The following is a 25,997-nucleotide window of genomic DNA, read 5'->3' on the forward strand; positions in this document are numbered from 1 at the left end:
CGCCTTATGACGTTCTGAGCCTCGGTTTAGCTCGTGGATTTGTTAGGTGCTTTGGTCGTGATGCGCTAAGTTTTGGTGTGGCATACGGATCGATGGGGTCTTTGATCACAACGCCATCTTTGCCAGGTATCTTTTGCGAAGTCTCGGGTTGGTAATTCAAATCTGTAATCAGTGGTAGCGAGGATAGCTGTACCATGTGTACAATTCCCGTGTCGCCGCGGCCACCCGTTGCTAGGTAGGAGAACTCTCGCGCGGATGCCCATCTCCTTTCCATTCATCATCAACCTCGATGTCCGCGTGCGAATACGACAAGCCTTTGGGTCGCATGACTCGCACTCGCATTGTTTTCGTCCAGAGCTGCTCTGGACTCCTGGCTAGCGCGGTAGACCCTGAGCCAGTGCTCCAACCCTTTCCTTCTCCTCGGGGTAAAATCGAGGGCGGCGTCGACGGGACTCCAACTGGCTAAATCTGGGTAAATGCGGCGAACTTTAAATCGTCCCGTTCCATGAATACACTCCTTTCTGGGAGCTGTGCGGGAGCTCTGATGCACCATGATCTCTTGCCTGTACTACGACTACAAGAGAGACAAGTGTAGTAAAAGAACTGGAAGAACGTTGTGGTACGCCTTGCAGATCTTGACGCAGATCTTGACGCCAATCCCGAGGTATGAAGCTTGATTTGGCTGTAGTGAAGCGTCAAAATTACTTGGAAGGAGCGCTGACATACAACGCGCTTGGGCCGCCATCCCTCATCTCTCCCAATATGCACGACGGCAACTCTCAAGGTAAAGTTTCGTACTCCATACGAATCTGTCCATCGCAATAACAAGAAACGCTCCATTTGCAAGTAAATCGAAGACCACTGGAACGGGAACTCTGTGCAGTCCCAGATACCCGCACTGCCAAGCTGCCCTGCACTCTCGGCGAGGCTGAACCGTTGCTTTTACAGTATCTCATCATCCCCACAATTTGACACCATCCGGGTTGGCGGGTGCGAAGCGAGCTGCTGGTGCATCGATGTTGAAGATCCAATAAATCTCAACGATGTGGCTGAACTTAGGGCAGTTTCTGTGATCCTGGGCTCCGGCTCACGGGAAGATCCCCCAGATGCCCGGGCGTTGCCCCCCGGTGTCCCTTCCACCAGACGAGCGCGGGCCTTGTAGTGAACGGATGCGAGATCTACATGAGCCTCCCAACTCTGTAACATCGCGTAAGTAGGCTACGTCCAGAAAGAAGAGAAACATCCGACACTACGATCAGCACGCGGGACGGTCCATAGGTTCATCTATGGCGACGAGAAACTCTGGCTTGCGATTTGCGCGGCTGCAGGCACCGCGTGGGGAGAATATCGCGCATTTGTAAAAGTTGACAACGCGTTCAGGGTGAAGTTTGCGCCACATGTACGCTGCTCAAGACTAGAAGACTCAGCCCATAGCTTCCGTATGCGGTACGTCTCCTGGATGCGGGTGTGGCACGATGTTTACTGCTCGTTCCCAGATGAGAGGATGGCTGAGGGTGATTGACGTTCAGGGTACTGTACCAAGTTGATGGTGACTGGCCAGAATCTCCTCGGCAAGAATAGCGGCTTGCGTAAACCTTAACCCCAGCTCATGCTGTCATCGACCACACACTATCGGCCCTAACTTCGCGATGGTCCAGTCGCAAGCCGAGCGTGAGGCTTACAGTTCACTGTCATCCTATTTCACCACTCAGAAGACAGCAATCTTCCGAAAATGCCATTGGGCACGCAAGGCCGCGATGCATGGAGCCTATGTACACCATCAGTCATGGCTCCCAGAATTCCGGTACACCACCTGCAGTCGCTTGCGTAGCCAGGCACTTGCGTGTTCTAGGGCAATTCGGAGCTTGAAACGCTGGTGGCCGACTCGTTCCTGGAGTCGTAGGCCAAAATCGCGGCAGGCGGGACTGAGACCACGAAGGCGCTCTAAACTTTACACCACAGCTGCTACAGGCACCAACCTCTAGCTCAGAACAGCCCACGAGTGCTTGGCTAAAGAAATCAGCCGTAGTCACGCGTCCGAGTCTCGATTAGCAGCAATACTTGGGCTGCAGGCATGGGGGCAAGATTTGGAGCGTTCCTGGCGCGTCCTGTGTCTCCTATGTACTATAGCTTAAGTACTATACTTGCATGGACCCAAGTACGTTCGCCGGCCTCGTCGTGAAACCTAGACATATAGTCACGCCGTCCGCCGGTCAGCCTTGCGTCCCAGTAACCGTTCAGCATGCCTTACGATCTCACCATCGCTATCCCGACACTTGTCGGCAGTCTGCTGTCTTTTGTTGCCACCTCTTGCGTTCTCATATCATACATTGTGTACGCTGATTCGCAACGGTCTTTCCGTCACGCACTGGTGTTGAACCTTGCTTTGGCTGGTAAGAGCTCTCGACGGCCAGATGAGATTTCTAGACTGACCACGCATACCAGAATTCATCAATTCGCTGAATAATTCAATATCTGGGATCTATGCAATTGCCAACCACGGTTCCATTGCACCGGGTGCGGCATGTAGCCTCAATGGCTGGGTAGGGCAGTGGTCTGTCCAGGCTGCTGACTTCTCTATCCTGGCCATTGCTATCATTACACTTACTACGATTACCCGCAAAACGTACATGCCCAATGCCTCTCTCATGAGCAAGATGCTTATCTGCGGCTCCGTCTGGGTCGTCCCCACCATCACAGGTAAGCCCATAGATGCACATCCATCAACGCAAGGCTGACTGAACCGAACAGCAAGTACAGCCGCAGGATTGAACGAGTTGAGCCCCGTCAGCGGAAACTGGTGCTGGATATCAGGCAAGCGAACTGACCTGCGCTATGCCCTGGGCCATGGCTGGAGATTCAGCATCATCTTCGGAACCATTGGAATCTACATCTACATCTGGATCTACATGCGTCGGCACTTTTCGCAACTGCACTCCATGAGCCAAGGAGGGTCATACAACCAGGCCAGCGCTGCCAAGCGCCGCGAATTCCGCCGAGACGACGCCCACGAGCTGAGGAGCGAATCGCAGACGGAGCTACACGAGATCAATGTGGAGTACGCCTACGAAGTAAAACACTCCGATGGCATGAGCGACACCAACCTCGGGAAAGAGGACATCATCTTCACAGCCAGCGATCTAGATACAAACAGTCGCAAAAGCGCGACCACACTGTCGCCTCCCATGTCGCCCAAAAGCCCTTACTTCCAAAGTGCATCAGGTATGTCATGCTTACCTACAAATGCGCACGAGCATCTCGGTTGTCTAACCCTGTCCCCAGCTTTCCCCTCGGAATCATCCACTCCCTCAGACAAGAAGCGCGTCACCACCACCGGCATGATTAGCAGTCACCCGGCGCCCATCTCGGGAGCTTACGAGTCAGGCGCACATGAACAGGGAAGTAATCAGCAGAACGGCACCAATACACGGAAAGTCGAGCGAGAAATCAAGAGGATGTTGCTCCTCAACGCGTACCCCATTCTGTACATCATCCTCTGGTTACCCGGTATCCTCAACCGCTTGGTGGAAGCTGCGGGCCATCCCAGCTATGCGTTGAGTATTCTGCAATGCTCAACGCAGTATATTGGGTTCGCCAACGCCATCACGTATGGCTTCAACGAGCATCTCAAGACGACACTACGGCGCGATTTCGTCAAGTGGTGGCGGGCGCGGCGGAGCTAAGAGGTTTTGTATATATATCCTTTCTTGGGTGTGACGACTTTCCAGTATTCAATATTAATGCTATATACCCCATTAGTACATGTGACGCGTGTTTCTGTTTCATCCTCCGTACATATGCGCATGTGAATATGGACCGACCGAGGCATCTGATCCAGGTACAGCGGTTTCGATGCGCCGACCCTGCGTTGTCACATTGGGGTCAGTTCCTAATCGTGGTCATATCGTGAACGGAATGAATAGAGTGCGCCTTTGAGTCAGACTGCGTTCTGGTCGTGGGTCGGGGCTGATCATTTAGATGGTACTTTGATATACGGTATGATTGCGATAGCTTTGATGTTGTTCGCTGGAGTGTCTGGTCATCGTGAACAAGTAGGTGAGTGAGCGCAGCTCACTTAAACCAAGATCTAAACACCCGGAAGCCTACGTTGACGTTATGGCGCAGATAACATCCGCAAACCAACAAAACTATCCTCTTCTCCGCCTGCTGGCCGAGCTTCGAAATCAGGTTTACGCGTACGCGCTGGGCGGCAAGACGATCAGCTTGGATTTATCCCCGCGACGAAAGACTAGTACGATATCACAATAGTGATGCATCTGTATTCAAGCTATTAGAAGTGTGCATCCAGATCCACGCCGAGGCTGCGATGCTGCCTTACAGCCTGAATGTGTTCGACCTTCCTGCGATCACCATGCTCAACTGCTTACCTCGCAGTATGACTGCACCGTCCATCAAAGCTATTAAAACGCTGGAGTTCCCACTCTTTGGCTTCATCGGATATCAAATCAGCGTTGTATACCGACTCGAACACTTCAGGGGCCTAGAGCGAATTAGGCTACGCTACGACCGTAAATGTTATCTTTCCGAGATTTCCCTTCAGGACGAGCTGCGAGATGTGGCGGAGAGGCTGTGGGGTATCAAAATCTCGACATATAACGCTATGATCGGACTGAGCAGTGAGAAAAGCATTAGTGAGCTGACTCGGATTAAGCATCAAGAGGAGGCCGAAGAGTTAGAGGCAAGGATCTCTTGACGACATTACACGGGCAGTCTTTGTGAGCACTGAGAAAGGAAAGGGAACATGGGTGCTTGAAATGGGAGGGCTTGCGGGCATCTCAATTCAGTAAAGCTTCCTGTACAATAAACCCAAACTCAAGACTTCTTCTCTGTTCTGTCTTCTCTCAATCAAGCATTAAGTCATCGTGTATGACTAACTGGATCTAGAATGATTTGTTCTCCTTCACTTGCCTGATTAATTTAGCAAGCGCGTGCACCCCCGAGCTTTCTCTCACTTTCTCGATTCTACAACCACACCATCACCACCACAACCACCACCACTGCTCAACCCACGTAGTGGCAGTAAATACCTATAACCATTTCGATATCTAAGCGGATGGCGCAAGTCACGAACGCCGAAGCTACAGCAGCAAACCAGCGGAACTCACCTCTCCTCCGTCTACCAGCCGAGCTACGCAACCAAATCTAACCACCATGCGCTCGGCAACCGCACCCTCATCCTAGCCACGTTCAATCACAAGCTCCGCCTCTATCAATGCGACATACCCGTCTTCCCTCTCCTAGCCGTTTGCACGCAGATCCACGCCGAAGCAGCCCTTCTACCCTACAGCCTCAACACATGGGATATCGCCACTCTTGATACCTTGTTTACGTGTCTGGCCAACATCTCTCCGTCAAATATTCGAGAGATCAAGAAACTAGACCTTGGTACATGGACTGTTCTGTCGCAATTATCACGCGCGAGCTACGCGTACCTTGTGAGGTTTGCGGGGCTGGAGGAGGTCATGTTCACTTACTGTGGGACGGATGACATATGGAAGGAGCACTGTCAAGAGAGCTGGAGGGGGGGGGGGGGGGGGGGGGGGGGGGGGGGGAGGTGGTGAAGTTAATGCGGGAGAGTATGCCAGGGGTTAGAATGGCGATGCGGGACTTGAGGGAAGAGAAATACAGGGAGGACACATCCGAACTTGCTGTGTGGGAAGGGAGGATGAGGTATGGCTAAAGGGATGTTGGCGGAGCCGCGGAGCAGTGGAGGACTGCCGGCCGGTCTTGCGAGCACGGCGCTACTAGACGCAGAATGAGAGTATCGATTGACAAAAATAAGCCAACAAGACAGCAACTGCGCTATGCAATCATACCATTTACAGTAGCAAGACAAGCCACTAAGAGTACAAATCATCGTCCATGGTAGCATCGCCAAACCCGCCCTCAGCGATATCAACACTACTCTTACCCGGCGTATGATTCGCCGGCGCCTTGCCTTTACCCTTACCACTCCCACTACCCCCCGCCGACCCATTCGCATCCCCATTCGCAAACCCATTAACCTCCAAATTCTCCGTCCTAACAACCATATCCTCAACCTCATCTACGGGAGCCCTCGCCTTCCCCTTTCCCTTCGCACCAGAAACCTGCTGCACAGCCGGAGCAGCCCCAGTCCCATTCTCCTTCTTATCCTCCTTCTTGCCCGCACCTTCAAACTGTTTCCTCACTCGGTCGTAATGCCGGAGTTCATCGGCACTAACACTGGGTACGAGTTCCTTGTGAGCTTCCATGAAGTCTTCTTCTGTGACCATGACGGCGGTGTCTTCTTCTGTGGCGAGATGGTCGAAGAAATATGCGATGGTGATGGGAGGGGAATGGGTGGCGTTGTGAGCAGCGACTTTCTCGTCGACGATCTTGGCAGAGCGGGTGATGGCTTTGAGCATGGCGTCGGAGCAGAGGGCGTACATGTCTGCTCCGGTGTAGGTGAAGGGGAGGCCTTGGGATACGCGTTGGAGGGAGAGGGAGGGGTGGAGTGTGAATCTGAGAAGACATGTTAGCATCTGTGGGGTATGGAGGAATAGGGAGGGGGATGTGACGTACTTCCTTGTCAGAGCTTCCAAGATGGTCTGCTGTTTCTCGTGGGTATCGGAAACACCCAGGTACAGCATCTTGTCGAAGCGACCAGGACGCAGTAGGGCTTGGTCGAGTAGATCGGGTCTGTTAGTTGCTCCAATTACGAAAACACCTTCGCCTCCATCACTCATGCCGTCCAGCTCGGCCAGCAGTTGACTGACTATACGATCCATGACGCCACCACTGTCACCTTGGTTGCCACGCTTGGGTGCGACGGAGTCCAACTCGTCGAAGAACACGACACAAGGACGAGCGTCGCGGGCGCGTTGGAAGACACGGCGTACATTGGCTTCAGACTCACCAATGTACATGTTGAGCAGCTCGGGTCCCTTGACACTGAAGAAGTTGAGTGAGAATTCCGTAGCGATGGCCTTTGCAAGCAACGTCTTTCCTGTTCCGGGTGGACCGTAGAACAAAATACCACTGCGCTTCTTCATGCCTTTTGCAAAGAGCTCAGGACGCGACAAAGGAAGTTGAATAGTCTCCATGACTGCGTCTTTGACGTGCGTGAGACCACCGACATCTGACCATCCTACGTTGGGAATCTTGGGTGCACCAATTGCATCTGCGAAGTTCTTGCGCGCTGCATCTACCGCGGTATCCAGATCGGCTTTTGTGAGACTGTTGCTGAAGTGACCTCCTGCTAGTTCGATATCGCGTGTGGTGATTGTTTCGGGTGATGAGAGCGATTTTGTAGAGGATACGGCGAGCGCTTCGAGACGTTGTTGCTTTGCGACTAGAGCTCGATCGACCACATCGACAAGGTCGCCAGCTACAAGAGCGGCAGTCTTGACAGCGACGTTACCCAGGTCGACCTCGGGAGATAATCTGATACCGGCATCGTCGACGATGCTTCTCAGAATACCTTCTCGTTCGCCTTCATCGGGTGCTGTCATCTCAATCTCGTGGGTGAAGAGTCCTCGGATACCTTCCGGTACCTTGTCGATCTCGGTGGTAGTTGCGATTAGCACGCGAGAGTCAGCCAATATCTCTTTCAGCGCGGTGTTCATGCGATCGGCGTTGAGTGCGTCGACGTGCTTGACAAGCAATGCTGTGAACTCAGCACCACATGTCAAGCCTCGCTCAGCCCTAGCTTTTAGGAAGCCTTCTGTTTTAACATCGCCACCCCCGGCACCGCCTTCCGTGATGATGTCAAAGGCATCGATCGCAAAAGTGTGCAGGCCGAGATCTTCGCAAGCTTTCGTAGCGAGGGTAGATTTTCCGATGCCACGTTGAGTCGAGGTGATCAAGACTGCGATAGGTGGCAGGCCAAGGTGGATGGCTCGCGGACTGGTAGCCACAGACATGAGTTCTCGCAACCGTCTGCGAAGTGATGAAATGTAGGGCTTGGGGAGCTCGTCTAGTGACATAGTCTTCTGCGAGCTCGAAACAGGGGCTCGTTTGGCACCAAGATAGTATTGCCAGGCATTGTTGATGGGAGCTGGAGTCTTACCCTGCTCGCTGCCGTTCATCTCCATCTTCGTGCTGGCAGCATCTACCGTTACAGCCCCACCCCAAATGTCGGCTTCTTCGCCGTCATGAGATGCATGAGTAGAACTCGATACGTTGCCAATCTTGAACCAGGATACGACTTTTGGATTGCGGCTGCTGACACTAGTGCTGTCGTCGCTAGCGGTTGGTTTGGCTCTAGCCAGAAGCTCATCGTTGCCAGCGTCTTCTTCTGTTGTAGTTTGAAATACTGCGCGACCAAGCGATTCGTCGATGGATACGCCTATCAGATCACTACTCTTTACAATCCGCCTCTTTTGCTCAAAGTGGTCTTTCAATGCCGCGAAGAGACTGGGTTGAAGTAGACGATCTGACGACAGAGGCGTTGACACCTTTAGAAGGGTGACCTCTTTGGCAGACGGAGGCAAAGAAGAGCTGTTGAGACGTGGTTTCTGAATGGCGCTCCTAGGAAGATGAGAAGACTGGCTGGGGGCCAGCGGAGTAATGCGGAGGTGAGAAGGACTGCCTAGGTTTGCGAGAAGAATTGGCGAGAGATAGGCATGCAATGACGAGGTTGGTTGCGAGAAGCCTGAGAAACTGCTTCTTCGGTCGGTATCTGCCATCTTTTGTACCGGATATCGCGCAACCTTCTTGGACATGTTTTCTGGCAGGCCAAAGACCCTGACAGGGCGCCAATTCATATTGTCTTCCTCATCTACTCGACCAAATGCACTCAAGCCCCAGAGCGGATGTGATGAAGGGGCTTCGGTGCCCTCAAGCTTGACCCAGTCGCCCGAAAAGCAACCGACTTTGACTAGTGTGTTGATGTCGACGAATACGCGCGCTTCCTCGTCATCTTCGCTTCCCGGCTTCGGGTGGATAAGATCATCTGGGACACTCTGGAGAAGCCCCTGGGCTTTGAAGACCTTGCTCTTGCTTGCCGGACCACCACGGGCTGTCGTAGCTGTGAAGTTGGAGTATACCGACCCTGGCGTTGCGATGCCATTAGGGCGTCCGAAGTTACCGGGTCGTGGGGTCGCAGAGGTATAGACTGAAAGTGCGCCGGATGACTGAGGCGGGAGCATGGGCGCATTCAGCGATATGATGTCGTCGGACTCGTCGGACAGGTCTCCTGCATCGCTCTCCGAGAGCTCAGACTCGAAGTTGTCCGTAGACTCCTCGTCGGGTGGAGAGACATTGCGCGAGTTGTCCTCTGCGGCCGAGTAGAAGGTGTCATTGGAGGTGTCGTCAGCTTCATCATCGTCGCCAAACCCGTTGGTCGTCGGAGGTTGTTTCACCGGAGGCATGATGACGGGCTGCTTAGAGCTGCTTCGATGCGACTGTAGTATGACGATCCTCGTGCTCGGTAGCAGGAGACCTTGCGACACGGGTTCGGAGGCGCTGATCTTGGCTGGTGGAGGTGGGACGTGGGTGATGGGATGAGCGGGTAGCTTCAGTGGAAGCAGATCGCCAGTATGAAGAACAGTAGGTAGTTGTAGGGCTTCGCGTACGGCCTGTCGCCAAACCTCCTCTTGCGCCGCGAGATCCACCGCCTTGCCTTTTGTTCCGTTCGCTTCCAGATAGCGGCTTTTGGGAGCTCGTGATGAGCCATTCATCTGAGCAATGAAGCCTCCGCCGAATTTCGCATGCACCTCGTCCAGCTTCCGCAGGGCTTCCGTGTCTAGATTGACGTAGACTGTGTCCAGCCCAACCGGCACAACATCGTAGATGCGCACCTCGATGGGCGTATCCCGTCTCTGTGTCCTGTTCGGGGCGACATTTTGGAGGAGCTGGGAGAAGGACTGTAGGGCGAGAGAGGACGTGGGGATCTGGAGTGACGAATGCGGGCGCGCTGTGCCGGTTTCTGTCTTGTCGGCTGGTCGCACAGGCAGGATGGTCCAGGGAGTGTTCTGGGAAGCGGCGATGGAGGTCGGCAGCCACGGGGTGATTGCGACGTGTTGGATGCGATCCGAGTCTGGAGTGTCTCCATTGGCTATTCTTCTTGTCAGCCACCTCGCCCATCTACTACCAAATGTTCCTTCCACATACCAGTGCTCTTGCTTCTCGATCCAGGGAACAGGTCATTGAACAGGTCCTCCGACAGCACTCCGACCTCACCCTTCACGCGGTCGTCGAGGAGTAATCGCGCCGAAATAGGAGGGCGGTCAAGACGTCTTCTCCGTCTTCGCTTTCGTGGGTGGACGACTCCGTTCTGCGCGTCCATGATGGATTAATGAGGGATGTCTGCCTCAATGGACAGTGCTATGAGCATTAGAGGCTCTGTTTGTTACGTGCGATCAGCCCGGCCGTCAGATAGCACCAGAGAGCCGCATTGCCTCGGCAGAACTAGTCCGCTCGGACATGGTTACCTGCCACGAATCCCCGCGTCCACTCAACTGATCGGGAGCAGGAATCCAACGGGCACACACGACTCAGGACTCCTTGTTGGCTTGCATGATTCGAATCTGTAGTCAAGTTGACACTCCACGCTGAGATTCAATAATGCTCCAATTGGTCGCAAGCCTGTCCCACGTTGGACGTCATACGTCGAACAGAGCATGTGCATATCCTCAACCAGCAGTACACCTGCCACGTCAATTATAGATACTGCTGTACTGACACCTTTCGACGGAATTGTCAACCAGATGTGCTATCTCTAAGAACGCTTGACGTTGAAATTCGCGATGCCGGAGTCAAGTCCGCAGCCTCTTCACATGCCAATAAATAGTCCCTACGACATGCGAACCATGGCCACAAAACCGCAATCCCTGCTTCCATCTCCCGCTATGGGGCTTCTAAACGTGGTCGTTGAGATGCATCTATGTGCAGCATGTTTGCTGATTTGCCGCTTCCTCGCCCATTCCTGACGTAATGCTCTTTCCAAACAAGGCGCGAGCAGCCACCGCGTCAAAACTGCGATTGATAAAAAAGCCCCAACATGTCTCTGAACCTCGCTCCTGCGACTCCCAGCCCTTTTGCGCGTACAACAGACTGCGACCCGTCCACCTGGGATTACAACACTGGAAGTGTCCAATTTGCCGATATCCGTACCTATGCTCCACGCGACCCTGGACGCTCCACACCACCGTCGCCGAACCATAGGGCTTTCCCCAGATCAACATGCCGAAGGCCTCTATCACAGCCGCCAAACATCGTGTTGAAGAGCAGTTCAACCACCATGAAGATAAGAAAAAGTCCAAGACACAGGCTGCAGTTGATTTCGCACACCAGGCTAAGCGTCTCGGACAATACACACCAGAGCAAGAAAATGAGAGCACAGGTTCCACACAGGCGGTGGAAGCACGGTTCATAACTCCACAAGATCCTGTCATCGAAACTGCCGACGGCCATCGGTTACCTGCTGTTCCTCTTGAAGAAGCGACCAAGCTCAATGAATTGCGAGACATTATCGACGACCGTGATCCTGCTAAGAAAGAATCCTTCTCACCGCGGCTACGCGAAGCAAAAGATGGAACAATACACGGCATACCTCCGAAAGAAGCAGAGATGAATGGCGAGGGGAATTCTGATGTCCCATTGAGTGATTCGAAAGCGCCTTCGAAGACAAATCCTCTGTTCCCGCCTCTACCCATGTACGGACCGCCGACGCTTTTGAGGAAATGCCAGTGCTGGTTCTTTCGAATCTCATCTGGCATCTTGTCATTCTTGTTTCTTCTCGTCATAGTTCTAGGTGCAGGCTTTACGTCCCTCCCCGGCATGTGTAAACACCTGTTCCTACTGCTCACTTTCCGTGACGCTGAGAAGCGAAGACCATTCTACCAAGAGGAGACCAAGCGAAAGCAGGCGAGAAGAGAGGCAGAAAGAGCGTGGAAGAAGCGAGACGCTATGCCGTCAGCTAAGAAGCTGGAGAATGGAGAGGATGGTGGAACGACAGAGGAGTTTGAACCATTAGAGGGTGGTCCCGATCCTCTGGTTTGCGACGTGCGCCACTATGCACGAAGAGTGGGATTGGACTGTGAGATCTTCGACGTCCAAACAGAAGATGGGTTCATCATCGAACTCTGGCATCTATACAATCCTCGCGACTACAAGCGCACGAACGCCACTCAGCGATCCCCGCATTTACCAGAGCTTTTCCCCAAAGATCGTACGGGTGTCGCTGGTTCACAATACGAAGAAGGCGAAAAGAAATACCCCGTCCTTATGATCCACGGCCTCTTGCAATCCGCAGGTGCATACTGCACGAATGACGATGACAGTCTTGCTTTCTTCCTCGCAAAGTCTGGCTACGATGTCTGGCTTGGCAACAACAGATGTGGTTTCAAACCTCGCCATACCACTTTGCAATATGGAGACCCGCGCATGTGGGCATGGAACATTCGTCAGATGGGTGTCATGGACTTGCCTGCTCTCATCTCTCGCGTGCTTTCGGAGACCGGATTCGAAAAGCTGGGTCTCATCGCGCACAGCCAGGGTACTACACAAACTCTTGTCGCACTGGCGAAAGAACAACGACCTGAGATTGGCGAGAAGATATCTGTATTCTGCGCTCTGGCACCTGCCGCCTACGCTGGTCCTTTGATCGGGAAGGCGCAGTTCAAGTTCATGCAAGTTATCAGTCCCAACATGTTTCGTACTGTTTTCGGCATTCACGCGTTCATTCCGTTCATGATGGTCATGCATGGCCTCCTTCCCGGGAAGTTCTACGGCTCCATGGGATACCGTGTCTTCGCCTTCCTGTTCAATTGGACGGACGACCGCTGGGAACGCGATCTAAGGAACCGCATGTTCCAGTTCTCCCCCGTCTACGTCAGTGCTGAGAGTATGAGGTGGTGGCTCGGACGGGAATGTTTTGCAAAGCAGAAATGCATCTTGGCTACAAGAGATGAGAAGATCATGGAAGACAAGGAAGATGAAGAGATGGAGCACACGAAAACCAAAGCTAAAATTCCGCCGCACGATTCCGACGATGAAGACCAGAACAGCAGGAAAGAAGCTGAGCGCTACGCATGGTACGGTCCGCAAACTCCTCCCTTTGCACTGTGGGTCTGTGGCTCCGACGATCTAGTAGATGGTCGCCGTCTACTACGCCGCTTCGAACACGGTCGAGAGCCACATGTGGATGTCGTACACTCCAAGGTCATTGAGGGGTACGAACATCTTGATGTTATCTGGGCCATGGACGCTATTGAGAAGGTTGGCAAGGAGGTTAGAGAGGTGATCTGGAAGACGGCGTCTGCTGATGCTCGCAAGCTGTGCAGGACACCAAAGGGATGCGAGGATGTTCATGAGTTTTACAGCAAGCGTGGACCCAGGGAGAGTGCGACGAGAGAGATTGATGCGAGCGCTGGCGAGTGGAGCAAGAAGGGTGAGGAGGCAGTGGCTGATGGGCCTGGAGAGTAATGCTGAGATGTAAGGAGCTTTGTCGTACTCATTCTGGAAGACTTCTACAGGATACGAGACGAGCGCGAACACACAGAGAAGCACACATACGGGAGGCGCATTTGGTTTCCTTCAGCACATGAGATATCCCCCTGTCCGTTCAATCGAGGCAAATTAGACTAGAAATGGAAATGGTTCGCATTATCACCGTACTTGGCGCGCAGGGCTTACGCTCAAACCGTTAGGATCGGCGGCTTTATAGTTCACTAATATACAGTTGTTAGCTTCACACCGTAGATTGACAGCTGTAAAGTCCTTCGAAGCGCAGTATCATCGGCTCATCACACCGCAAGAAGAGGGATCCCTGGCAAAAGGCGGTCTCCCCGCTGTGCCGCAGGGGCGCCACGGTTCTGTTGGTTGTAAGTGGCAAGGCGCCTTTGTCGCGACGGTCGCGTAAACAAAACCGTGCGGCCCCTGCAGCGACCCCACCAAGCTAGTCCAACGCGGCGCTCCTCACCGCTTGAACCCAGAACACTTCTGCCTCCAGCGTCGACGCCGGAAACTAGGAGGTTCCTTCGACAGTCGTCTGTTTGACACAGCAACACCGTAACCATGCGAGGAGAGGTACGTCAAGTTGTGTTGTTTTCGGTGGAGTGTTCAATCGCAGTATGCGCAGAGAAGCGGGGGGCTTCATGCGCCGACATGGACGAGACGAAGCTCTAAACGGTGGCCAAACAGCAAGAAGAAACGAAAGAGCTTGGAGATTGGAACACTCCAAGGATCCGAATGACCCCAGCACGCGCAATGCTAACACCAAACTCGACAGATCTGCCACCTTCACATCGGCCAAGCTGGCACGCAGCTGGGTAACAGCGCCTGGGAGCTGTACGTTGTCGCGAACCGCATGCGCCCTGAAGCCTACAGTCAAGACTGACACGATAACCTAGGTACCTCCTCGAGCACGGCCTGCTGCCCGATGGCCGTCCCAACCCCGATGCGAAGGAGCTCGGCGAGGGTGGCTCCTACGAGACCTTCTTCACTGAGACCGGCAGCGGCAAATACGTGCCCCGTTCCATCTTCGTCGACTTGGACCCTTCGCCAATTGACGAGATCCGAACTGGTGCCTACCGTCAGCTGTTCCACCCTGAGCTGTTGATCAGCGGCAAGGAGGATGCTGCCAACAACTGTGCGTCTTGAGGAGCTGTCGGGAATGCAGAGATACTGACGAGACTAGATGCTCGTGGTCACTACACCATCGGCAAGGAGATGGTCGACAGCGTCATTGAGAAGATCCGTCGCGTTGCTGGTGAGCTCCACACCCTACTTCCACTCAATGCGCCTGCTAACAAACACAGACAACTGCTCGTCCCTCCAGGGTTTCCTCATCTTCCACTCCTTCGGTGGTGGTACCGGTTCCGGCTTCGGTGCGCTTCTCCTCGAGCGCCTCTCGACCGACTACGGCAAGAAGTGCAAGCTCGAATTCGCCGTATACCCTGCTCCTCGCGTGTCTACCTCTGTTGTTGAGCCCTACAACGCTGTTCTGTCGACACACAGCACTATCGAGAACTCCGACTGCACCTTCCTCGTTGACAACGAAGCTGTCTACGACATCTGCAGACGCAGCTTGGACATTCCCCGTCCCAACTACGAGCATCTCAACCGCCTGATCGCCCAGGTTGTCAGCTCCATCACCTCCAGCTTGCGCTTCGATGGTGCGCTCAACGTCGATCTGAACGAGTTCCAGACCAACCTTGTGCCATACCCGCGTATCCACTACCCGCTCATCAGTTACGCCCCTGTCATCTCGGCCAAGAAGAGCTCTCACGAGAGCTTCAAGGTTTCCGATCTTACCTTCCAGTGTATGTTTCAGTACCGTCTCTATACTCTCTGGGCGTTTTGCTAATTCGAACAGGCTTCGAGCCCAACAACCAAATGGTTGTCTGCGACCCGCGCAACGGAAAGTACATGGCTGTCGCACTTCTGTACCGTGGAGACATTGTTCCCCGCGACTGCTCTGCCGCCGCCGGTGCCCTCAAGGCCAAGTCCTCCTTCAACTTGGTTGAGTGGTGCCCCACTGGTTTCAAGCTCGGAATCAACTACACCAAGTACGTCCATCCTACCTCATTACGATGGATCTTTTCTAACAACCCCCGAGGCCCATCAGCGTTCCCGGCAGCGAGCTCTCCTCCGTCGACCGCAGCGTGGCCATGCTTTCCAACACGACCGCCATCGCCGAAGCTTGGTCCCGCCTCGACCACAAATTCGACCTCATGTACTCGAAGCGCGCTTTCGTTCACTGGTATGTGGGTGAGGGTATGGAGGAAGGAGAGTTCTCCGAAGCTCGTGAGGATCTTGCTGCGCTGGAGAAGGTAAGTTCTGGACTGTACGGAATGCATGTGAGACATGTACTAACTTTGTATCTCTGCAGGACTACGAGGAGGTTGCTGAGGACTCGCTTGATGCGGATGATGTTGAGGAGGGCGAGTACTAGGTTTTGGGGCCCAAGAGAAGGATACATGGACATGGATGTTGTTGATGGCGCTTGCTACGACGAGCTGGAGGAATCAGTAGCCTTGGAATCGAGAAACTATGTGCGGTCGCATAGTCTTACTTTCAAACCATGAACTTGCTGCTATCGTGATGTACAATGTTGTGGGCTATGGCAACAAATGGCACAACCACGATACTCATTTGCAAGCGTAAGTAGTGACATTGTCTCAATTTATTGCAAATTTCGTTGTTATTCAACGAGGAGTAAAAGAGCTGAAAAAGAATTATTTACAAATCTACAAATTGGAAAAAAGGAGAGGAGCCTGGCGCGCTGCCCTTGGCCATCTGTCTGTCTGTCGACTAATCTAGTGTAAAAGGAGTACTAAATAGAACGCTGAGCGATATCGCTGTACAACGGGAAAGGAATTACAAAAAGAAACTTTTTTTTTTGGCTTCGAGAGCCGTTTCTTCATCTTTGGACCAGACGTCGAAGAGAGAAAGAGGGCGAGAGAACTACATCTCAATGAAACCTCCTCATCTCAATCCCATCCGTCCGACTCCTCGCCGGCGGGCCAAACGTCCTCTCACTATCCGCCGTACTAGGCGCCAACGCACCCGTACTCCTTGGTACATCCGCACTGCCCACCCTCGTAATAGGCACCTCATCTTCGCCGCCACTGCTCCTCACAGCACGGGGACTAATAATGCCACTGCGCGGATCAAGCGTGTTCTTCTTCTTAGGTGGGGTGTCGTAACCGCTGCCTTCGGGGATATCAGCCATACCGGCTTCGACGTCATTACCGCCGCGGTTGCGGCTGAAGAAGCGGTTTCGGTGCGTGCGTTCGCGGGCAGTGGAAGAGGCGCTTGTGCTGACGCGTTGGAGGCCGGTGCTGCGAGCGGAATCTTCGGATTGGCGGGTGTTGTTTCGGTCTTGGGAGCGGGACGGCGAGGTAACACGGACGACGGTTGCGCGGGCGCGGGAGGCGTTTTCGCGGTCATCGAGGACGTCGCCGCTGGGGTCGTCTAGGCCCATTGATTTCATGCCGAGGGAGAAGTCGACGCGGCGGCCCATTGCGGAGAGCGTTTCTGGCTTCTTCAGGATGGAGCCTGTGCGGCCTGGTGCGCTGCCTGCTCCGGTAGCAGAGTCTGATGTGCCTTCTGCGGGTGCGACGAATGGTTGGTCTTGGGCTTGGTTGTGGATGTTGCCGTTGGGGTGATCGGGTGTACCATTGATGCCAACACCAGGTGTAGCAGGGTTCTGCAGATTCTGGAGGTAAACTGGGAAAGATTCCTTCTGACCGGGGTAGCGCATGCGGGGGCCTTCGATCTCGCATTCCTGGATTGCCATTGTGAGGGCGCAGATGAACTTGTTGCGGCGCTGCAATCTGAGCAGTTCGTTCTGCCAGTTGGACTTGTAGAAGAAGACGACGTTGAGTTCGAGCCAGTGGACTTCTTGGACGGCGCGCAGTTCGGTCAGGATGTTGGTCTGGTACTCGCGTTGCTCGGCGGTGACAAACTCGAGGAGCACGTTGCGGAGCTTCTCGATTTGCTCGAGCGTTGTACCGAACTTGATAATGATGGGGATGGCTTCGGCGAGAGCACCCGATCGACGGTGGTTAAGGATGAAGAGCGTGTTGAGGTAGCTGTTGGGCGCTTGGACGACATGACCTTGCATCTTCTTGAACTCGGTGTAGAACAGAGCGATTTCCTTGACGAAGTAATCATCACCGCGGCCGAGATCTCCGGTGTTACCGTAAATCATGACACGGTCACCGACATCGTAGGGGTGCTTGACGAAGACGAAGATGCACGACTGGAGGAACTCCTGAGCGGTTGCAGAGAAGAGCCAGGATAGAGCCAGAAGGGTCGAACCAGCGGATGTTAGGACACCGGCGGCGGAGGTTGAGATCAGCGAGATGAATACGATGATGGTGATGATCAGCACTATGAACATGAAGACATCATCGAGCTTGGAGACGACGCTATCGAGATCCTTCAGGGAGGCGGTAATCGATTTGCGTTCACGACCAATCTCGACGCAGACAGCCTCAAGTTCCTCCATGGAGATGTCGCCATTCATGTCCTTGTCGAACATGGAGAACGCGGCAGTAGCTTCGTCATCGCTGTCGAAAGCATTGTTGAGATCCTCGGAATGTACAGTCTCAGTCTCAGGTCGTGCAAAGGTACGATACAGACGGCGAGCCAGGACCTGAGCACCACTGGTAGTACCAATGAGTTGCAGAACAACCTGGTGAGGATGGCCGCTGCCAGTAACCGCACGACCAGTGAAGTCCCCAGCGACCTTTCCAGCAATGTCTCCAAACTTGTTGAAACCGACTTTGATGTTCTTTTGCGCCTCTGTAAGAACCTGGCCGGGAGTGCGTGCGCCCGATGGAGCATTTTCGTCACCCTGCTCAAATTCGGAATCTTCCATGGCAATCTTCTCCTTGGAAAACTTGTACAGCTTAGCCAAACTGCCAATCTGGAACTTGTTCAGCTCAATACGATCCTGGTATGTTCGGAGGTGGAAGCTGATGGCGATGAGCTGGATGATGATCTTCTCGATGAAGTTGAGGACGAATCCGACAAACAGAGCTACAAGAACCTTGTTCATGGTGCCTTCCCATTCTCGTGTGGTCTTGACGCCGTTGATGTGGTGGTTCGTCATTGTTGGGAGGAAAGACACTTCAATGGCCAACCACCAGAAGAACAAAGTAGCTGGGAGTTCGAGTTGCTTTCCCATGTCTCTCCACTTCTTGCTGTTGTTGGTGAAGAGGGAAGAGATGAGACCAATAGGCCAGGGGAGGAGTTTGGCGAGCACCTGCGATGTATGTTAGTGGTTGTCAAATTTTGAAGACAGAAGAACCCACTCTTCCAGCCCACAGTGTTAGCCACACAATCATGAGCCAAATCGAAAACCAGACAAGCTTGACTCCTCCAACACTCGCATTCGGGAATGCAAATATTCCAACCATCAAAGGAATGAGGATCACGAGCACCATGGGCGTAATGTACGTAAAGTACCTGACAAGCCATGACGAATTGTGAACCTTCTTGAAGAACTTGGAGAAGCTCGTGGTTGGGTTTTCGGGTGGCGTGTAGCGAGCCGCCTGTTCGTGCAGTGGGTTTGTCGCCGCATCGAAGTCGTCTACGAGGTCCTCACGGCGGGATCGCACGCGTGTCATGGATGGGTTCATCGAGGCATTGCGCCTCAGAGCCTCCTTCTCATCTAGACCTTGCTCAATAGCGAGCACTGCAAGGTCATCGTTGAGCCTGCTCGCCTGCTCACGCGTTTGCGATGGCGATTGTATGCCTTTCATGGCTGGTATATCGTGTGCGGTTTCGACGGTAAGGTGGGTGCCAGATCGTGATCTGTTGTGCGGTGGCCGTGCGGCAGTATCTACACGCAATGGCCGCTGATGATCGTCCCCCACAACTGTGCCGTCCTCGTCGGAAGATCGCTGGTGGTGGTGGGACATGTTACTGTCCATGTCGTATGTCGGCTCTGGCCGCTCATAGTTCGGCGTACTCATAATGAAGAGTCGCGCTCAGGCCCAGGTTCGATAGGATATCCAGTCAAATAGCCCCCGTGGGTGAGCAATGAGGTAACGACCGTGTTTTGATTTTGCGGCGATTTTCTTTGCAGATAACGCAAAATACGATTGCTGAAACAATGGTATGCTTTTCCACGCCAAACCAACAGTCAATGGCTTGCGCTCGCCCTTCCGGTGGTCCAGGGTCAAACGCGAACTGCTGCAACGGGATGACGTCAAGCTCGGTGCCGACTTATCCAGAAAATGTTTTAGCGAGTGACGAAGAAAAATGGGCGTGTTCTGTAGTGATTAACCGGCGATAGAGGTAGTGAGAAAAGAGAAGAAGATAACAGTGGAATGGACAGCAGCGATGTTAGCAACTGAGATGTGGAGCTCGCCCGGGGTTAAAGGAGTAGGAGCAGCGCTGGGCCAGGGATTATTTTTGGGGACTCCCGATCTGCGATTCCTCATTTTCGACGCCAACCCTTCGACAGTGACTGGCGCAAGGAAAAATGGGTCATGGAACCGACGGTGGACGCGTGTGGCCATGGCAAACACAATGGGTGGGCCGCGTCGCTTTGTCTAGAATCTCTGTTGGGACTGAATCTGGTACAGAAAGCTGTAGGGATACGCGTCTGCACCAACCACAGCCATCGAATATACTAGAATAAGCCCGTCGCTGGCCCTCAACGACGGCTGCGGCTATCTATCTCGGTCGAAAATGCCATGACAGCGGCGTCGCATACGCCGTTAGGTCTGCCAACACAAGTTCTTAGCGACAGCCACCGACGTCACGCAGCATCGCAATGCAGGTCCCGGACGCTTCGTGTGTCGGTCCCTCAAAACTCTGCAAAGTGTGTCTATTTTGAGCTTGCGCAGTCGATGAAGGTCGCGCGGCAGGGCGAGAAGTTAGAAAGAGCGCCAGTTCTCGGCCGCCCAGTCGGTCGCAACGCGTTCTAACTTTGTCAACCGCTGTTCTTTATCGTCTTTCACATGCCTAGGAAGCCTTATCCTTAATTTCCAGGGTCATTGCCGTTATCGCGGAAGGCTGTTTCAAACCGCCCGTGGCGTTCGAGCAAAGCTTGTCGCGTGCCGATCCTAATGCCGCCCCTGCATACCAAGGCTCTCCTTGGATCGCGTCGTGGGGGTCAGGATCGATGTACAACACTGACACCACCAGAGATCTCGACTCCAGCGTGTCAGCGTCCAGACCCGCTGGATCTGACTGTCTCCATCTTTCTCCCCAGATGTGATCCGACGATGTGCGCAGGATGAGCGGTCCCTGTGCTGTGTCTGTTCCAGACATCGGATAAGGCGGCAACTACCTCACCTCTCGTCGTTGCACCAATTTAACGACATGTCGGACAGGAACCACTCCACAGCGTCTCCATATTGACGAGTCGTGTTTTCAGCAGCGGACGTGTCCTCGCAGGAAGACGTCTAAGCGATACGTCCTCAGCACTTGTGGTGGAGGGAGGCCACTCGGCTCGTACAAAGCCCGATTTCCGCTTGTGCTAAACGTGGTGGGTCGCTCTGCAATATGTCATAACTCGTATCTTGTGCGGAAGCGTCTTTGGTAACTTGCTGTTATGTAAGCTAGAGCAACTCTCTCTTAGTGCTCTACGTCAGAGCAGACTTGTTCCCTGTCACGATTGAGCGCCGCGGAGGTTACGATGGAGCATGTCGGCGTGAGCACCTTATTGCTGCAACTGGATGGTAGGTCGAGAGTTGACATCGACTATAAGGACAGCATCATCGACTACGCAAATACAACAGTATCAAGTTAGGGCTCTTTCTAAACACAATGATGCTCTTGATCGTTGCGATGGATAGTGAACTTACGATTTACCTACCATGTGACTATCTAACAGTTGTCTATGCTGCGGATTGAGCTTCAATGGGACGAGGAAACCGTACGTAATATCAATAACGTTAGATTGAATGCAACATCTCTGTGGGTTCATCAAGAAGTCAATCCGCCCATCCGCTGTTCTCAAAAAAATTGGTAAGGTCGATGGGCGAATACCGTTGCCGGTCCATACAGCATTGTTCCATACAATATGGGACGACACACTACTGCATCAGGCAATATTCGGCTTCCGTCGATTGTAGCGTCCCTGTCTGTGAAAAACAAAGCTCTCGTAGTGGTCCGGTTCAGATCAGGGTGAGATTGGCGAAGGAAGCTCTTCACCCAAAATTCGCAGCAATCGATGGTTTTCAAACAATTGCCTATCTGAGCATGCATTCATTTGATCTGCTTTCTGTTGGAACACTAATTAGACAGGCAATATTTAGAAAGGCGTAAATTGCTGCAGTAGGACGGTGAAGTGGATAAGAAGAGCCCGCAGCACGAGGGAAAGCCGAAGGACGAGATGAAGCCCATGTCCTTTATCCTACATTCTGCTAGAATCTACACCTTAGCGAACCTTCCTGATTGGGCAAGAAGCAATTTTGGGTGCAAGCCTCATGTCTGTGATGTACGGTTTCGGCGTGAGGAAGGTACAGATGCTCTAGAGTTACTCAATGCATTGTAGGAAAGTGGGAAGGTGAACATTGAGGAGTGAGGTGAACGGGCTCCATCCACACCTGCCATAATCCACGCTCACAGGTCACTACCCAATGCAGTAATTGAGTGCTGGCAAACCTCATGTATCTTGAAGCATGTAGGAGTAGAGACGAAGGAAATGTTGCAGGTGTGATGTTGCTTGGGAACTCTGCTCATCCCGATCGGGCTAATGTCGCGAGGACATCACGTCATACCAGAACGAGCAAGGCGCGACGCGAGCTCTCAGATGCGCACCTTCCCCGCAAACTCTCTTGACTTTTGCAACCGCACAGACACGATGTTCAGCTTACCAAGGATATCACTACCTTCTTTCCTTCGCGCCGGCGAAGGCACACATCTTACTGTCGACCTTCCCTCCGTAGAAATCCACGACATCGAGACCTCGGCAGAGAAACGACCGCGAACCCTCAAGCATCTGCTCAAAGCGAACCACGCCAACTACGCAATCATATACCACAACCTTACTTTTCACAACCATACACCGCACGTATGCTGCTCCTCCTGTAAAGGCTGTAGCTGCTAAGCATGTACCCTAGATCCTGGGATCGGCTTACCTTCTGGGAGGCACCGCAGAGCATCTGAACGAGATTTACGAGAGGGAGGCGGAAGTGCTGGAGCCTTGGCATGATGCGCCTGGTGAGATTACAAAGGACGACTGGCGAGAGTTTCTGGGGAAGCGCGAGTAAGTAGCTACATGATGGTGCGATTCAGTGGGTTTGGGGTCAGTCGCTAATGGGCAGCCAGATACCAACGCGCATTCATTGATTTCTTTGAAGATCAGCTCGTGACCAAGAAGTACAATGTCGAAGAGGTTCTCGAGGAGTTTCTGCTCAAGGGCAAAGAGCCGCTGATCAATGGCCTCATTTCAGGACGTAAGCTTGTGTTCTTCTAAAGCCCGAATATTGCTAATCCTATGCAGTTGCGCATCCTCTCATTCATCTCGGCTACGCTTACGAGCTCAACTCCAAAACCGTTGCGATAGAAGCCCTGGCGATGGGTTCTTGCTTCTACAGCCCGCTCCATAAATACATCGACGACCCGAAGTACACAAAGCCCAGCCCTCACGAGGCAAGTGGAGATCACACCGGGCTGATCAATTTGTTGGACAAGGTACGTAAGGATAAGCGCTTCGATGGACTGTACGATCACCGCAGCGGCGATATCACGAAAGTGCTGGAGGAGCGCGAGGAAGCATTCTTGGAATACTGGAACGCATGGGAAATCACAAACCCGAACAAACAGTTCCAAGCTGCTCAGGAGGTTGGCTTGGGGCTTTTGACAGGAACACCACTACCAGAGCAGGGAAAGTACGACTTCTTCCTCGTACATGTGCTTACGAGCTCTCATGCCATTCGCATCCTTCTCCCGTTGATACCGGCCAAGTTCCATGTCAGTCTTCTACGGCAATGGTGGCTATTCGCACTAGCTGTGTACATCGCGCAGACGAGACCGGAGATCGATATGAGGAGAGCGATGACTGGTGGCGATAGCCAGACGAAGACCTGGAAACATGTCGTGGATAAGGCCTTGAACGGGTCACATTCGACTGATGCGCATTACGTCAAAGGTATGTTACGAGCCTCTTGCCGGACTGTGGTGTTCTTGACTGACATGGTGCAGCATTGCGTGCGTTGAAGGTAGCGGAGGAGACATGGGAAACGGGTAATAACAAGTCAAACCACTGGCTATGTGCGGCAGTCAAGTTTGCCGATGATTTTGAAGGCTGGGGAGGATTTGGAACGGCGGAAGACGAAGCAAAGATTGGATATCCTGAGAAGCAGTAAGATTTACTATGCAAAATGGGGAAGATAATGTATGCGCAGGCCTCTAGTTTCATGGAAAGTTCATAACCTGCTTGACGGTGACGCGCTCACGTGGTCTGATGTAAAATCGGCGTGGAACTGATCATTCACCACTTGCTGCCTCTTGTCTGCTGACTCTATCCCCTGGCGATAGCCATCATCATTACCCATAGCACGCAATACACTCCGGCACCTGACAGCAAGGACTACCTACTTCTCTCCTCTGGAAAATCATGAGTACCAGCCTCCGCCATTCAGCTGCATTCAACTGTACAATGGAAGCGCATCCCCTTACCACCACTCCAATTCCATGCACTCAATACAAAATTTACTGGCGGGAGTGCGGCCACGAGTACAGCAACGTCAACGATGTAGTCCCCTGCCAAGCAGCTGCGGACAACCTCCCATGTGCATGTAGCACAAATCTAAGAATCGTGCGAGACACGACTACTTCTCAAGGCGTAGATGGGCATACTAGAGTATTGAGTGATGGAACTGAGACTGGGGTTTGCAGGTCGTGTAGATTGAACAACGAGAAGGAGAGGAAGGAGGCAAAAAAGAAGAGGAGTACGAAGGTAGATGGTGGTAGCAAGGTAACTGGAGAGGGTGGTGGAGTTGAAAGTGAAGGCGGAGCTATGGTTGCAGGGAAAAGGAACGTTAGGGTCAAGAAGAAGTATGTCAATGTAGATGGAGGTAGAATGGGAAGTAAAGATGACTGGGAGGTGGGGAGGCCGCCCAAGACGATTAAGCAGTACTAGAAAGATTTGAAAATGCTTACGGAGAGTGCTGGAAGGGATAGAGGAAGAGTAATGAGTTGTTGATGGGGGTTAATGTGAAGCGATAGTTTGGTAGCTGGTAGAGAGGTGACTAACGGTCCAATATGTAAGCCTTCTCGTTGATCAGCCGAGCATGAAACCATGGTCGACGCCCTCGCTTTTCGAATATATTTTCCATTTCAACTTAAAGATAAACACGCATCACAGCAAGCTTCCCATTATCTTACATTGGAACTTACAAATACCACAGCAACATCGCCCCAAGACAATTCTGCGAGACCACTTTGCAAGCATGTCCAGCATATCACTCGAACCACTGTGTCCAAAGCGCCCACAAGCAATCCAAATAGATCTCACCATGACGCAAGAGCTCCTCCGCGTCTTGTCTCGCGGTGGAAACGGTCATCCTCTCCACCACGACTCCCTCTACCAATCGATCTATCTATCCAGCGCTTGCGCCTCACCCGTTCCCGACGGTTGCCCAGTTCTCCAAGCTCACGCACTCGCCCCTCTCTTTCTCAGCCTCAAGCAGAGATTCGAAGTACAAGCCAGGCACTACCGAACTTGGAGGATGCTGGTAGCCAATGGCCTTGCAACCGAAGAAGCGATTCACCTTGCGATTCATGAAAGCAGTTCGGTGAACAAATCTGCGGTTTGGAGGTTGATTGATAGGCTTTCTGGTTTTCCAGCGTTCACGGCCGTGGATATATTGGAGGTGGGAGGGTTCAAGTGTCGATGCTGGAACTGCTCTGGATTGGCATTGGCATTGGAACAAGAAAGGGGGGATGTGTTTGTGCAGCCGGGGTACTGGTTTGCGGCGGTTGTACTCAGGTCAGAATGTGATGTTGACAGTGTGATAGAAGCGCTGAAGACGTGGGATGAGGCGCATATGCGCTATGTGCCTGATGAGAAGTTGAATGAGGAGGGCGTATATGTTGAGAAGGTCAAAAAAGAGGAAGACACCCTTGAAAGAGGAAGTATAGGTATACTGTTCCGTGAGGAGATAGAAGAGGCAGAGGAATAGGAAGACAACGGTGTTGAGCATACTGAAGATATCGATGAGTTATCTCGACTGCAAATCGAAATCGACAGTGAGGGTGAAAGCTCCACAGGCATCGAAACACCGCCTTCGACAACCGAGGAGCTTATAGATCCTACACTCACGCTATCACACATCTGGATACCAACAGATCCCTGTCCAGAACACTGTCCCTCCCGCCGCCGCCGCCACCTCTACGACAACATCCGCAATCCGAAACACTCATCGTGTAAATACCAGTGCCTCACCACTCCACACGCTCCTTTCGAATTCGAGCCAAGCGGCGACCAGGTCGGCTCTGGCTTCCCCATGGACTGCAAGATAAACAGGCACGGAAAGAATGGGCAGTGGCGACTAACAATAGAATGACGGAGTTTAGGGGGGCATGGAAAAATCTGTTTG

General features: G+C 52.9%; 7 protein-coding genes across 7 annotated transcripts; 5 read left to right on the plus strand and 2 right to left on the minus strand.

Moving 5' to 3' along the window:
- Positions 1-2,242: 2,242 nt before the first annotated feature.
- On the plus strand, positions 2,243-3,754 carry BKA58DRAFT_453534 (G protein-coupled glucose receptor regulating Gpa2-domain-containing protein; the record flags this gene model as incomplete). The annotated part of the gene is made up of 4 exons (XM_046174472.1): positions 2,243-2,393; positions 2,446-2,700; positions 2,752-3,222; positions 3,283-3,754. The coding sequence occupies 4 exons, from the start codon at positions 2,243-2,245 to the stop codon at positions 3,681-3,683; spliced, it is 1,278 nt and encodes a 425-aa protein (XP_046030082.1). The 3' UTR covers positions 3,684-3,754.
- Positions 3,755-5,781: 2,027 nt separating this feature from the next.
- BKA58DRAFT_356072 (peroxin 6) lies at positions 5,782-10,359 on the minus strand. The gene is made up of 3 exons (XM_046168650.1): positions 10,096-10,359; positions 6,565-10,039; positions 5,782-6,504 (listed from the first exon to the last, which is right to left on the minus strand). The coding sequence occupies exons 1-3, from the start codon at positions 10,268-10,270 to the stop codon at positions 5,862-5,864; spliced, it is 4,293 nt and encodes a 1,430-aa protein (XP_046030083.1). The 5' UTR covers positions 10,271-10,359; the 3' UTR covers positions 5,782-5,861.
- Positions 10,360-10,941: 582 nt separating this feature from the next.
- BKA58DRAFT_378943 (Alpha/Beta hydrolase protein) lies at positions 10,942-13,638 on the plus strand. The gene has a single exon (XM_046169763.1). It carries the CDS (start codon positions 11,167-11,169, stop codon positions 13,408-13,410), a length of 2,244 nt encoding a protein of 747 aa, XP_046030084.1. The 5' UTR covers positions 10,942-11,166; the 3' UTR covers positions 13,411-13,638.
- Positions 13,639-13,933: 295 nt separating this feature from the next.
- Positions 13,934-16,102, plus strand: BKA58DRAFT_378944 (Tubulin/FtsZ, GTPase domain-containing protein). The gene is made up of 8 exons (XM_046169764.1): positions 13,934-14,013; positions 14,216-14,274; positions 14,337-14,575; positions 14,624-14,695; positions 14,745-15,248; positions 15,302-15,494; positions 15,545-15,758; positions 15,818-16,102. The coding sequence occupies exons 1-8, from the start codon at positions 14,002-14,004 to the stop codon at positions 15,878-15,880; spliced, it is 1,356 nt and encodes a 451-aa protein (XP_046030085.1). The 5' UTR covers positions 13,934-14,001; the 3' UTR covers positions 15,881-16,102.
- A 104-nt stretch (positions 16,103-16,206) lies between these two features.
- Positions 16,207-19,566, minus strand: BKA58DRAFT_112553 (Mechanosensitive ion channel-domain-containing protein). Its single transcript, XM_046163952.1, has 2 exons — positions 18,750-19,566; positions 16,207-18,700 (listed from the first exon to the last, which is right to left on the minus strand). The coding sequence occupies exons 1-2, from the start codon at positions 19,410-19,412 to the stop codon at positions 16,400-16,402; spliced, it is 2,964 nt and encodes a 987-aa protein (XP_046030086.1). The 5' UTR covers positions 19,413-19,566; the 3' UTR covers positions 16,207-16,399.
- A 2,655-nt stretch (positions 19,567-22,221) lies between these two features.
- BKA58DRAFT_378950 (uncharacterized protein) lies at positions 22,222-24,075 on the plus strand. The gene is made up of 5 exons (XM_046169765.1): positions 22,222-22,465; positions 22,515-22,660; positions 22,723-22,850; positions 22,898-23,545; positions 23,599-24,075. Exons 1-5 carry the CDS (start codon positions 22,256-22,258, stop codon positions 23,760-23,762), a joined length of 1,296 nt encoding a protein of 431 aa, XP_046030087.1. The 5' UTR covers positions 22,222-22,255; the 3' UTR covers positions 23,763-24,075.
- A 155-nt stretch (positions 24,076-24,230) lies between these two features.
- BKA58DRAFT_112599 (uncharacterized protein) lies at positions 24,231-25,645 on the plus strand. The gene has a single exon (XM_046163953.1). It carries the CDS (start codon positions 24,690-24,692, stop codon positions 25,578-25,580), a length of 891 nt encoding a protein of 296 aa, XP_046030088.1. The 5' UTR covers positions 24,231-24,689; the 3' UTR covers positions 25,581-25,645.
- The last annotated feature ends 352 nt before the right edge of the window (positions 25,646-25,997 follow it).

The sequence above is a fragment of the Alternaria rosae genome (genome assembly GCF_020736505.1).
Source record: "Alternaria rosae strain MPI-PUGE-AT-0040 chromosome Unknown BKA58scaffold_2, whole genome shotgun sequence".
Classification (NCBI taxonomy): Eukaryota; Fungi; Ascomycota; class Dothideomycetes; order Pleosporales; family Pleosporaceae; genus Alternaria; species Alternaria rosae.

What these genes read in the sequence shown, in the direction of transcription:
- BKA58DRAFT_356072 (XM_046168650.1), bottom strand. Translation starts at nt 10,270, where the DNA reads ATGGACGCGCAGAACGGAGTCGTCCACCCACGAAAGCGAAGACGGAGA. An exon ending in ATCGAGAAGCAAGAGCACTG is followed by an intron (nt 10,040 to 10,095) that starts GTATGTGGAAGG and finishes CAAGAAGAATAG; the next exon opens with CCAATGGAGACACTCCAGAC. An exon ending in TTGGAAGCTCTGACAAGGAA is followed by an intron (nt 6,505 to 6,564) that starts GTACGTCACATC and finishes ATGTCTTCTCAG; the next exon opens with ATTCACACTCCACCCCTCCC.
- BKA58DRAFT_378943 (XM_046169763.1), top strand. Translation starts at nt 11,167, where the DNA reads ATGCCGAAGGCCTCTATCACAGCCGCCAAACATCGTGTTGAAGAGCAG.
- BKA58DRAFT_378944 (XM_046169764.1), top strand. An exon ending in GGTAACAGCGCCTGGGAGCT is followed by an intron (nt 14,275 to 14,336) that starts GTACGTTGTCGC and finishes ACGATAACCTAG; the next exon opens with GTACCTCCTCGAGCACGGCC. An exon ending in GAAGATCCGTCGCGTTGCTG is followed by an intron (nt 14,696 to 14,744) that starts GTGAGCTCCACA and finishes TAACAAACACAG; the next exon opens with ACAACTGCTCGTCCCTCCAG.
- BKA58DRAFT_112553 (XM_046163952.1), bottom strand. Translation starts at nt 19,412, where the DNA reads ATGAGTACGCCGAACTATGAGCGGCCAGAGCCGACATACGACATGGAC. An exon ending in TAACACTGTGGGCTGGAAGA is followed by an intron (nt 18,701 to 18,749) that starts GTGGGTTCTTCT and finishes CATACATCGCAG; the next exon opens with GTGCTCGCCAAACTCCTCCC.
- BKA58DRAFT_378950 (XM_046169765.1), top strand. Translation starts at nt 22,256, where the DNA reads ATGTTCAGCTTACCAAGGATATCACTACCTTCTTTCCTTCGCGCCGGC. An exon ending in TTCACAACCATACACCGCAC is followed by an intron (nt 22,466 to 22,514) that starts GTATGCTGCTCC and finishes CATGTACCCTAG; the next exon opens with ATCCTGGGATCGGCTTACCT. An exon ending in TGATGCGCATTACGTCAAAG is followed by an intron (nt 23,546 to 23,598) that starts GTATGTTACGAG and finishes GACATGGTGCAG; the next exon opens with CATTGCGTGCGTTGAAGGTA.
- BKA58DRAFT_112599 (XM_046163953.1), top strand. Translation starts at nt 24,690, where the DNA reads ATGAAACCATGGTCGACGCCCTCGCTTTTCGAATATATTTTCCATTTC.